The 12,841-nt window shown below is 52.9% G+C and overlaps 1 protein-coding gene across 3 annotated transcripts in view; it reads right to left on the bottom strand.

Moving 5' to 3' along the window:
• Positions 1-12,841, bottom strand: part of TACC2 (transforming acidic coiled-coil containing protein 2) — a 137,401-nt gene that overhangs the window by 16,726 nt on the left and 107,834 nt on the right. For 2 of the 3 annotated variants that reach the window (XM_080822630.1, XM_080822631.1), the window contains exons 8-12: positions 9,510-9,571; positions 8,318-8,433; positions 6,942-7,113; positions 5,628-5,768; positions 4,646-4,735 (exon numbers count right to left, since the gene is read on the bottom strand). In XM_080822630.1, the coding sequence (XP_080678756.1) occupies positions 4,646-4,735; positions 5,628-5,768; positions 6,942-7,113; positions 8,318-8,433; positions 9,510-9,571 (581 nt within the window). The remainder of the gene's footprint in view (positions 1-4,645; positions 4,736-5,627; positions 5,769-6,941; positions 7,114-8,317; positions 8,434-9,509; positions 9,572-12,841) is intronic. The other variant, XM_080822632.1, reaches the window with a different exon arrangement.

Genomic DNA, 12,841 nt, shown 5'->3' on the forward strand with positions numbered 1-12,841 from the left:
ACGTCTTGTTTTCCACTCAGGTCAGGACCTCAGGATCATGAGATCAAGCCCCACCCTCCTCGGGTTCTGTGCTCAGCAGGGGGTCGGCCTGGGAGGCTCTCTCCCTCCCTCTTTGTCCCCCCCAACTCGCTCACGCTGTCTCTCTCAAATAAATAACTAAATGTTAAAAAAGAAAAAAAAGAAGGAAAAAAGAAGTTATACCCAGACAATAAGATTCTCCTTGTATTTATGAAGGAAATTCATAAACACAAGATTCTGGAAAAAAAACTGTTCATGTCACTTTTTAAGTAAAATAATGTGTCCTTTGAACAAAATTAGAATAAAATATCAAAATGGAAAGAACACCAACCACCACCTAGCACATCGTGGGCCTTTGGAAAATGGAAAAAATGGAGGATTTAAGGGATTTGGCCAAAGTCTTCCCAGAATGAGATTCAATTCTGACTCCAAACTAAGCCGGCCCTCTGAAGGGCGACGGGAAATGAAGTAAAACCGACTTCATCATGCTGGGCAGAAACGAAATCCGACCAGGGCAGGAACTGATGATCTTCAAGCTGCCTAAGTCCTTTGTACAACAAGGAAGGGAATGGAAACTAAATGCATTAATGAGCTTTCTAAGTAAACACAATGGTTAACCACCACATACAGTGACTCAGGACCACCGTTCACTGTTCACCCGCGCCACCTGGTGTTTTCAATAAAGGAACAGATGACTTCAGAATCCATTTGAATTACTGCCTGGAATATCTTCGTGTTAATGAAATTCAAGGTACACACCCTGGTTTTCTCTGACAACCAAGAATCATTTCTAAGGGAGATAGGCTTGTTTCTCACTGATATGTTAACATCAGGCTTAGATTAAGCTCTGTTTCTCTAGCATAATGCCCCACTGGCTGCCCTAGGGGAGCCCCAAAGCCAAGAAAATCACAAATTACAATGTGAAATAGCCACCACTCAGAGCATGAGCTTTTGGAACCAACGTCCAGCCTCTCAATCCATTCACTCACATGTGGGTCCCTGCGGGGACCCCCAGGGTGCCGCCACCCTCAGACCTGCAGACCGCCTGCCGGGGGCCCTTCTGGCCTTGCAGTCCTGCCACTCACCCGGGCTCACGTCCTCCTCATGGCCGGTCCCCTGTCGCTAGGCCTCAGGGGAAGCTGACACTGGAACCAAGGCGGGGTTCCAGTCTCTGGGAGTGGGCTGGCCGGCGGTGACCATGACAGGTGTGTACGCAGTGTGGACCAGGAATCTAGATCAGGCCAGGCGACCACGGCAAGCTGGGCCAAGTCATGGAGAGTGGACCAGGCTGGGCCCTTGGGTGGAGTAGGGGAGCGTCCAGGCTACGTGACGCCAGGTGGGGCAGGAGAGGGCCTTTTCCCTGGGGAGCTGCCGCATCCAAATTTGACAGCAGCTCAGGATGACAAACAAGAGGACACTCAGTATGTGCCCTAGTCACACCCACAGGAGGCACCACCAGCCACCGACTGGCCACTCCTTCCCACTGAGTCAAGACCTGGCCTCGACCCTTTTCAACACAGGCTCGGCCTGACCGCCAATTCCCCAAACTGGCAAACAGTTGCTGAAACCCAGGGGGCGGGCCTCTGCCCCTGCTCTCCAGACTTCCTGCAGCTTTTAGGCATCCCGAGGTGCAACATCGGGGGTGCTGGGTGGTTTCTGGACACAGAACTAGAGAAGGAGCCCAGCTACCAGGCCAGTCACCAGTTCAGGTTGTCCCAGACCTAACTCCTTCCCTGCCCCCTGGAAATCCAGGTCTGCCTCTACGGGCCAGGACTCCTGGAGAAGGAGAAAGATGAGCACCCTGCCCCTCCCGGAGGGGCTGCTTCTGGGAGGACCTCCGGTCCTGCAGCTCGCCGTCTGTATGACCCTGGTTCCTACATGACCCACACACATCCCTCGTTCTTTATATTTGGGTCCCCTCCTCCAGAAAGGTCAGTGGCTTTAGGGATCACCACCAGTATCTGTCATATACCTGAATGAAATCCATCCCCCACACGCCTTGTGTCCCTCGCAAAGCCACACAGTCGGCCCGTCTATCCATCCTCATCACACTCGGGGCTGCTGTACCACAGCCGGCCACCGTGGTCAGATGAACCCCGGGAATGCAAGTGAATCCAAATTCACTTGAGCCAGACGCGCTCCAGCCCAACACCCCAGCCCCACGGAGCCTTCCTCTTTGACATTTTCTGACTTATGCGACAGGAAACCCCACTGCGGTCCTTGGAAGGTCAGCTCAAGGTCAGCTCCGCCGGCTTCTGGTGGACAGGGAAGCGGCTCGTGCGAGCGACCAGGAGTCGCCACCGCCACATTTCGTGCCGCCTTCAGCCCTCCGAGTGATTTCTTTTCATTCCAAGTGATTTCATTTTTGTGTTAGCAACAGTCTGAGACCACGCTGCCAAGAAGACTGGGCTATGTCACCTGCAGCCGAAATGTATGGGCAGAAAAAAGAGCAAATTGGATACACAGCTGCTGTTTCTCCCCATCAGCGATTTCCGATGCAGTGAGGGGCAATCAAGCGTCTACGTGAGCAGGAAACCACAGAAACCTGAAAAGTGGTACCAGCTATGGTGGCCGAGACAAAGGCTCCCACACTCCCAGACAGCTCCCTGCCACCAGCATTTCTTTTAGCAGATCCTTCTGAGATACATAAGGAGGTAGCTGGGGCCCGTCCCTCCAACCTACATGAAGTGGATTCACGTGACAATATTTTCTACACCAAAAGCAGGAAACGGGGTCGGAGAACAGGCTGTCGTTGACAGGAAGTCAATGGCCGGCCAGTATCTGCCGACCGTCATCTCTGATGCATCCCCAAAGGAAGGAGGCAGGGGGGCACCGGGCACTCCAGAACATTCCTCGCTCCATCTGAACTCTTACTAGAACATGCTCAATCCTGCCTCAAACCTCTGGATAGGAATATACTGTAGTTACGGAGGTCACACCTGAAGCCATACATTCTGTCCTTAAGCTACTCCCCCTAAGATATCAAGAAATAAATTTCATGGGGAAAAGAATCCTCACGGCTTGATGCTTCCTAAAACTTTCTAAAACTCTCACTCATGGAGACTAAACCCAGCCTCAAGGGTTGACCACGAGAATGGCAACGCCAGCAATGTGTGTGAACAATCTTGTCCCTGTGCTGGGTCCCAGTATTCCCAGTCCGGACACCCACAGCGGGACTACCTTCTTTCACTGAGAGATGTCTCTGAGAGGGAGCCCCCCACCTTGTGGACAGTTCCCAGGGGAACTACATGTGGGAGGCCTTGAGGGCAGGAGCAGCCCATAAGCTCCTGATCCTGGACCAAGGGAGCTGTTCCTTGAGATGGGACAGGCAAGGGGCTCCCATCTGGAAACTGGAATCTGTTCCCGCTGGGTCAGTGAATCACTGCTGGGCCTTGGACCCCATTCCGTGACTCCTCTTCCCCATCTATAAAGTGGGACCTGGACCCCTCCTACAGCAGAGATGCTATGAGTGTCCAATCAGACAACAGAGGCAAAAGTGAAGGTCAGTTACCAAGAGCAGCGGTCATTTACTGCACACCTACTGTGTGCCCGGCACGGCACCCGTTTTGCACACATCATCTGCAGCCCTTACAGCAACCTGCAAACGCACGGTTAGTAGCCTCATCTCACAGCTGGAAAAACGGAGGCCCAGAGAGGTTCACCAACACGGTCAAGGCCACAGAGAGCACCGGGCTACCCAACACGGTGCGGCATTGGATGGGAACGAAGCGGCCTGAACCTCAGAGGACCACAGTTTTGCACGCCTTCAGCAACTCGTTCAAATTGTTAAGAAAAATTACTCCAAACTTGGAAGCCAGGCAAAGAAAATTTCTGCATGCGCTGTCAGTATCTCACTCTAGAGCAGGGCTTGGCCAACGATGGTGTGTGGGCCAAATGGCCCCACGCCCTCTTTGGTAAAGAGGGTTTGACTGGAACGTCACCACCCCGTTCATCTACACATTGTCTGTGGCGCCTTTTGAGCTGCGACAGTAGCAGCCGTGGCAGAGACCAGATGGCCCACGAAGCCTAAAATATGTACCATCTGCCGTTTAGAGGAAAGGGTTGCTTTGCTCTAATTCTACTGACTCTGGCCTAAGGGGCCGCCCGAGGTCTCAGGAAGGTCTCAGTTTCTCTCTTTACTATTGATTAGGGTCCCGTCTCCGTACGGTTAGATGCTAACTTGTAGAAAACAGAAAGGCTGCAAATGATTTCTGTTCAGTGGAGAAGCAAATGATTTTCGCAGAACACAAACAAACCAAAAAAAACCTCCCAGGGTATATTGCACTGTCTTGTTTAGCCAGTATTAACCGGTTTTATAGCAAACCTTGCAGTAAGGTCACAGTAAGATTCTGGCCGCCTTCGCTCCACTGGCTCTACACTGGGTTCCCCCATTTTCCTCCATTCGACCTGCTTCACCGCCCTGCTGGTTCCTTCATTACCGAGTTAAGCAGATCTTAGACATGGGCTCAGCGTCTACTTAAGCAAGAGTTACGCTTTTAGCTTTTTAGAAAATTTTAGACGGCTTGGTAGAACACCGGCATTGCCTGCTTGGCCAACGGTTAGCAAAGAAACTTCTGGACCACACCACATTCTCAAGAGGCCGTGCACGGCAGCAGCAAACCCGTACCTTGGTGTCCTGGCGGCTACGGGAAGCCAGGGCAATCTGCCTGGCTAGCTTCAGAGCTTCTATCCGCATGACAGCAAACTCTAACTCCTCCTGTCCGAGGGGCGGGGGGTGAGCAAATCGCAGGGGAAATGCATCAAGACAAGACGTCAATGTGTCCCACATCCAAGAAATGAATGTGCCAAGTGAATGTGTCATGACAGGTACTCAGGAAAAACACACGCTCTGGCTTTCTTGCACAATTAACACCTCAGCAGATCATGAAATAAGTGTTTAATTTCTTTCTTTTTTTTTTTTTTTTTAATTGCCCTTCAGAATGTCTGTAGGGAAGGATCGTGTGGTCAAATATGAGATGATTTTTAAAACGGGATCAAAATTTTGACTGCACTGTTTCGTTGGATTTCTTTCCTTTTTGTTTGTTTTACATCGAGATGGTCAACAGTTCCCATGAATGGTTTCACATTCTCAAACGACTGTTAACCATCTCTCCAGGTTTGCTCTGAAGTTCTTAGTCTAGAGGGTATCAAATTAAGTTGTCAGGTTTAAGGCACAGAGTAGCTAATTGTTTTGGTTCCAGATGTGAGCCTGAGTCCAGATGTTATCTCAGTGGGAGTCTGAGATAGCCTCCCCTCCCATTTATACAAACAGCTTGGCTCGCTGGTGATCTAATACCCTTGGTTCTGTGAATAAATCACAGACACAGCTTTGGGGGCTATCAAAACTTCTGAAAAATGACTCTTTGGGTCCAATTTCCCATTTGGAATACAAATGGTTTGTCCCATCTGTAATCACACAATTTATATCATTTTGGCGTCTTGGATCAAGAAGAGCCATCACACATCAGTCTTTGAGGGAGAAGAGATTCCATCTGGAGCATTTCCAGCAATCCCTCGTTAGATCCTGCCTCATTGCATTCGGGGCTTGGAGTTCATTCTCTACTGAGGTTTTCACAAACTCCCCAAAAGGTCACACGTGGGCTACAAACCTGAAGTTTCTGGGCAAATACTGGGGGGTTCTTTTCTGCTAAGTCGGGTTCCAGATAGTCAAGCGCACCACAGAGAGAGGCTGGATGAGCTCGCCTGCTGAGGAGGGCGTCAGCAGGGGCAAAGGAGCCCTCAGGAGCTGTCTGAAGGCCGGCAGAGGAGGACACAGAAGAAAAATAGAGGAGACACAGAGTGACATCGATTCCAAGCAAGGACCATGCACCCATCTGCTGGACATTTCTGACTGAACGTTAAAGAGAGCATTAGTTGGGTGACACTGCTTTCCTTCTCATCTGGACTCATTCCCACCTGCTGGTGATGGCATCTTGAGATTGAGGGGCTCCCGCCCTCCCATCCCCCAAGCCTTAGGTGCCCACTCACCCCCCACATAGCCCTCACTCCCTAACCAACCAGTGGGATGGAAGTTAACATTTACTTAATTATTTGAAAATCTTGGTGAGGGAGACAAGGCAGTAGATGGGTTTTCCAAACATAATATAACTCATCAAGAAAACACCTACAAGTATGTGTCAAAGGTTTTGGTAGAGGTCATTTTCTAAATAATAGAAAGACAATTTCCAATGAAAAATTGTCTCTGGGTCTATTGGGAAGACTCCAAAGTCAGAAACCAGCTTTGTAGAAGTTGAATCATGCATGAGTCCTTCCATAGTGTCTTTTTGAGAGATTGAGTCCTATTTTTCTAGCATCTAACTGCCACCCAGTAGGTGCCACCCAGTAGGTGCTCAATAAATATTTGAAGCATGAGACAAATGGTCTACTAATACAGAACAAAAGTAACACTAAAAGTAACTAAGTCAACAGCTTCAAACCCTCTTGGGGACTGCTAGGCAGGAGGTAAGAGATAAAAATAAAAATCCACCTAGAAGGATGGCCCGTTTTAGATGTTCAGGGAGTCTGTTCGCTCTGCAAGGATCCAGAGGGGTTGGGAGGGGAGGGATATACAAAGAGGTCTACAAACGGGAGGGATTTCCCATCACCAAGGCCCGGGAGAACCAAGTGTCCCCTAAACGAGAAGCAAGAGTCCAGCCCCATGAGACTAAAGTGGAAAATCAAGAATCCTGAAGGCAAATACGGCAGTGAGGTAAGAACTACAAACCCACAGGGAACGAAGAGCTTTTCTCTCACGGCTAGGGCATGGGGTCTCTGAGGCTGGCTGCTGTGGTCTGGGGGTGGGGTAGGGCCCCACACCAGGAGCCAGGTAAGTGTTGCTCTGAAGGACTGGACCCCTTGGTGATGGGACCCAGCGGGCCCAGGCCTCACCCGCAGTGATCTCAGGCCCCTCCGACCCCACTTACAATTTCAATGGCGTCTGAAGCAGTGCCCAAGGTCATGGCCTCCAGCTCCTTCTGGGAGGATTTCTCTGGCACCTGCAAGTGTGGCTCTTGGTTGGGTGCCAGGCCTCGTGGGACAGGATGCTGGATCTTTGCCCCTGAGTTTACAAGGGCTTCGGTTTCCTCAAAACTTGACCTGAGGAAGCAAAGAGCATCTTTGTCTCGTTGGAAATCCCACTGAAACTGACCGGGATGCCCCGACTCAATCACCCTCCCAAGGGATCCTGCGTTTCCACAGCTGCATTTCCAGAGGGAAACTGGAGGGGGGGGGGTGCTGGGTGGCCGGGGAGCCTGTCAATTGGACAACCGGAGGGAGAGGGTGGTCCAGCTCCACCTCAGAGCCTGCAGACAAGGGCCGGGACAAGGGTCGGTCAGGAGCACAGACGCTCCCGGCTAAAGACACAAGCCAGAGTTAAGCTCTGTCCCTTGGCGGCGCACCCTGGGGGAAGTGACTGCGTACTGCATCTCAGTTTCCTTTTCTGTAGTACAAGAGACCGTGCTGGGTGAAGGTCAGGGGAGACACTGCCCGCATGTGAAGCACCTGACACGGTCCCCGGCACGACTACTGCTGTGACAACATCACCACCGTCTTTCTCAATACCCTGGTGGATTCAGAAGTCCGTCTGGGAAGTCAAAGCAAGTGCCTTCACTTCTGCTAGAGAATGGGGCAGGTAAAGGGGTGAGAGGGTCCCAGCCCCAGAGCGGTAGCCCACCCGCACCCACCCAGCACCACCGGCTCAGAACAGGGCCCTAACCAGTGCTGATTCACAGCCACGTTAACAGTGACCGCCTCCCTGGCACTCCGCTTTCCTTAGAGCATCTCTGTTTCATCCTCTCCGTGGCTTTGGAGGACAGGCACCCCCAGCCACACGGCACAGTGCGGGGGGGGGGGTGCCTAAAACACAGAGAGCCTCATTTAATCCTCATAAAATTCCTACAGGATCGGTTTTATGACTACCCCCTTTTACCCATGAGGAGATGGCAGCACAGGGGGTCAGAGAACCTGCATCAGGTCACACAGCTAGTAAGGGGTGGGAGTGGGACTGCGGGTCTGAATGCTGTGGCACGCTGCCTCCCCATGGGTCACATCATAAGACCATAGCTTAGGTGCGCCAGGGGGCGATGGGAGGGGCTCTCGCAGTCAGCTGTTAACAGGACAAAGGGCAGCCGGTAACACCCTCACCCGCGTGTGTGTCCGTGGGGACACTCAGAGGCCCGGAGGTGGGCTGTGTGAATACATCCATGCAAATGAAACCACACCGGGATAAGCAGTGCCACGGGGCTCAGAGGCTTGGGGACGGCTGGCCTGCCCCGAAACACTCTCCTCCTGGAAGTCATACCCTGAACATGGCGTCGGGGACTCTGACGTCCGGACGGGGGGAGACTTGACCGGGCTCTCCTGAGACGTGTCAAACATAAGGTACAGGGCCTGCTTCTTCGGGGCGTCATCGTCCTGCTGCAGGGATCAAAGGCACAGGTCAGCTCGGCTGCAGGTGGCCTGAACACGCCAGAGAGATAAAAACCAGAGCTCTCTTCTACAGAAGAAATAGCTCATCGGGGAAAAGCCTTCGTTCTTCTCAAGCCACCCAGAAGGGAGCAGCAAGCCAGTGCGGCCAGGGGAGAGGAGAGGAAAAGGGGAGGGAAGAGGAAACGTGTGCTGCCGGGAACAGTGTCGAGGGGAGAGGGATCGTAATGGTGTTGGGGTGCTGCACACTGTCCGCCGGCGTTTCCTGGCCTCCCCCTCTGGATGGCCAACCATGGTGCCACTGGGGATAAATACAGGGGTAGGCAAGACCCCAGCCTGGGTGGTGCCCACGGGCAGACGGAGGGGTGTGGGGACAAGCACGGTGGCTGAGTGTGGTGAGCAGCTCCACCATGGTCTGCCGACCACAGGTCAGAAGCCGCAAGCCCAGCATCTACACATGATGCAAAGAAAGATAAAGATACGAGCCATATGTCCGGGCCACTAATGTCACAGCCAGCCCTCTGGGGCCTCTGGGCCTCTGACGGCCTCACTGGACAACAGCATGACACAGGAGGTCCTGCTAGGAGCCAAGCACCCTAGAGGCAGCAGACAGGAAACCCGGGGTCCAGCACCCATCACAGCCACTTAAATGAGAAAGGGATGGCAAGTTGGGGGGGGGGGGTACATCTTGCCAGAAGAGCCACTCTTCAGTTACATAAAGCAATTACTTTGAAGGAAACAGATAATCGTACACCTTCAAAACCACCAACCCACCGCTACATCTTTCTAAGGAAATCTCCGACTAGTCTTCCTTAACCCAGGGAAATAACGATGCAGGAAGCCTAAGTGCATTCTCATTTGCTGCCTGGAAATGCCCCACGGAGCAGACGGAATGTAAACCTCCAACCCCCAGTGGTCCCAGGTCACCCTTACTGTGCACCCAGGACACTGCGGGCACAGAGGACCCCCCTGGATTTGGGACCCGAGCTCAGGAGGAGGTCAGCGCCTGCATTTTCACAAGACAGGGAAGGAAAGCCAGTCCGCGGCTGGCCTGAGGCAGGACTTACAGGTAAGGAGGAGCCAATCTTCTCCATATACTCGATTTCATAGGAGTTTCTGTAATCCAACTCTGCAAAGAAACAAAAGGAGAGTCAGCGACTCGGGGGCGGGGAGGAAAGGTCTGGGCCAGGCAGGGTGGGGTCTGGAACCAGACTCTCAACTCTGAGCTTATCCACTAACTCTCGAGTTTTCTGATTTGGCTGGAAGGGGAGGCTCCGCTCAGCCATTTTCAGACCACTCGTCAGCCGCTGGCGGCGAAGGGACTCCTGCCATCTGGGCGCCTGCGACAGTCCAAGGGAGTTAGGTGTGAGCAGCAGAGGTCTGAGCCGGGGCAGATCTGAGTGCCATGCGCCGAGTTTTCAGAACAGTCTATTCTGAGTGTTGCTTTTCTCTGTGTCTCACGTGCAACATGGAGAATGTTCCCACATCGCTACAGCATTTAGAACTGGCCCCTCCGCGGTCCCTCTGAGAATGCAGCCCCCGCCATGCTCCCAGGCAAGGGAAGAGCATACATTTTTCCTACAATGTTGCTTGTTAAGAGAAGCTTCGCAAGTCCTCTGGAACATTTCCCAGAACCCTGCCAGCGCCCACAGGGCTGGTCCAAACCAGATTTCCAGGTGCAAAGACTATGACAGTCCAGTTAGGTGGAGAAATGACCTATTTCAAACAGACTGGAGACCTGAGGCTGGAAGGGAAACTTGAAAAACCCTCACTGGAGACTAGAAGCCCTGGGACCCTTGGGTCCCTAAGCGGGGGGTCGGCGGGGCGGGGGGAGGATTCCACGAGGACACCCAGGTCTGCCTCTCGGCAGAACTCCCTGTCCAGGGAACGAATTCCAAGCCGGCACAATGTGCCCCAAACCGTGCTGGGCACAGTGGCTGTGGAGGTGAACCAACCCAGAAAGGGCTCGATGGTCACCGAAGCCACATTCACAGCTAACAGGTGGCCTCTCCTACTTGAGAAGAAAACCAAGAGGTCCCACACGACCTGCTCAGGAAGCAGGTCTGCAAGAGCGTCCGTGGCAATCTCTGATGCTTGTTTCTACCGTAACGCAGTTCTGTGTTAAAGCACCTGTTTCTCCCTACGGTTGAAGGTGTCGCTTAAACAATCATTCCTGAATCTGAGCTCTAAGAGGACACATTTCCTGGAAGACCATCCCCAAACCCACGAGCATGTGGGGATGTGGCCATAGGAACTCAGCCCTGAGAACATGTGCACGGCTCTTGAGTCTCTGAAACTCCCTGGAGAAGCAAACGCCTCCTGCCTGCGGGCTCGGCCTGCCCAGGGGAACAAAGACGGTCTTGCGGATTAGCGGGCCAGAAAGACCCCATGCGTCCCGCGGGCCTCCGTCCTTATTCGTGCGTCGCTCCGCAAGAGCAGAGAGTGGCTGGGCTGCAATTCAGCGTCCTGGACCGGAGTCAGTATCCGTTCTTAGGGTGCACAGGGATTTATGAAGACTTACTGTCTTCCTTGTCTTGTAAAGGCAAGGTAAGCAAGGGACGGTGAGAGACCAGGTGATTTCTAGAGCCCCCTCCAGATCACTCCCTTTCCAGATGTAGGACCTCAGGACTATCATTTTATTGTCCTATTAAAGACTGTTTTAAGTTGAGAAGATAACAGTGCATCTGTGGCCTCCTTCGCCAAGGTATCATTATCAGTGCCAAGGCATTATTTAACCCTAAATTGTTTAGCAGAAACCATTCAGCACACCCGCAATGGCACAGAGCGCCCAGGATGCACCAAACAGGCTAGGAGCCACCACAGGGATTTTTCTAGGGACTGAGGCCCTGGGTCCATGCCCAGCTCTGGTGACCAGCTCGACTCGGTCACGCATCCCGCTTGGAACCTTAGCTCGTCCCCCGGCAGCTGATCAGGGGGAGTTTCGGGTCACCAAGCTCACTTATCTGCCTTCTTTCCCACCTGCGATGGGGTCTCCGTTCCCATTGCCCAGTGCCCCCCATTTCGCCCTTCAAAGGCAGCAGGTAGCAGTAAAATAGTGGGGGATTGTTTGCCCACCCCCCACTCCATCCCAAGAAATGTCTGCCTCATCCACGGGAGCTTCAGTTCCTGGTGATGCCTGGAGGCGGTCCTGCAGCACAGGGCCTGAAACTTCCAATCAGAGCCACGTGGGGTTCTCATTTATTATTTACAAACGGGTGCCTGGGTGGCTCAGTCAGTGAAGCGTCTGCCTTCGGCTCAGGTCATGATGCCAGGGTCCCGGGATCGAGCCCCATGTTGGGCTCTCTGCTCCGTGGGGAGCCTGCTTCTCCCCCTGCTCCTCCTCCCCTACCTGCTCATGTTTTCTCTCTAAGAAATGAATAAAATCTTAAAAAAAAAAAAAAAGGCCTGGAAAAGGTGTGCAGAAAAACAGATCCTCTTCTTGTCATTGATACCATCTCCTGTGCTTTGAAGGAGTATCTTCCAGAATGTTGTTTTCAAAATCTCACTCATCCGCTTTCAGTCTTTCAGGGCTAAAGCCTCGAAGGGTGGGCTTGGAGGGGGAGCCATGTCCGGCTTCAGCTGTGGCCACACGCAGCTGCCAGGCCGGGAAGGGTGACGCCACTTACACCAAGAGGCCCAACACCTTCACGTCCGTGAGAGGCATGTGCCGCCTCCCAACGCAGAGGCCCAAAGGTATTTTTAATGGGTCCTGTCGTCCCTGAGGGAGCCTCCAGTAATCATTTCACACTCGTCAACGCACCGTGAGGGGGCCCGGTGGCTGTTCTCCTCCGACTCTGGCTGCCGGAGCTTGGCTGGGGACTGGGTAGAAGCTGGAGGATGCGGTTGAGCCCAGATCGTCATTCCCAGAGTCGGGGCAGCCAACTCCCTGGGCTTCTCCTGTCTACTGACTCCCCTATAAATGGAGCTCAAAGGGCCTCCATGTTGCAAAAAAGTTAATGATGTCAGCTCAAAGCCCTACCGCAGGTTACACAAACGTAAGGGATTGTGACCCCGTATGTCATAACGGCTCATGGCTAGTATTTCTGGAATTTTAACATAAGTGATGAGAGAAGGAACCCTTTGTTAGGGGACAAGGATGTTGCTCCCAACGTCCTCACTGTCACTCCTCTGAATGTCTGTAGTGTGACAGCAATGGTGCCCACCACAGAAGAGTTAGGCTCTTGAGGGGGGCACCTTCCCCTCTGTTGGAGCGGGAAGGTGGGGGCAGATGTCACTGCGTGTTAGGGAGACAGGGTTGCTGGGTGACCCTCAAAGGCCCACCAGACTTCTGATTCTAAAACACTGCTCTCCTTAGGTTTCTTGGACCAGAGCTGGGAGAGGCTTCGGAGGCTCCTAATCTTGGAATCCCTACGGACCGCATGGACTAGGATTTTTCCCA

Source organism: Martes martes (assembly GCF_963455335.1).
Source record: "Martes martes genome assembly, chromosome: 14".
In the NCBI taxonomy this organism is placed as follows: Eukaryota; Metazoa; Chordata; class Mammalia; order Carnivora; family Mustelidae; genus Martes; species Martes martes.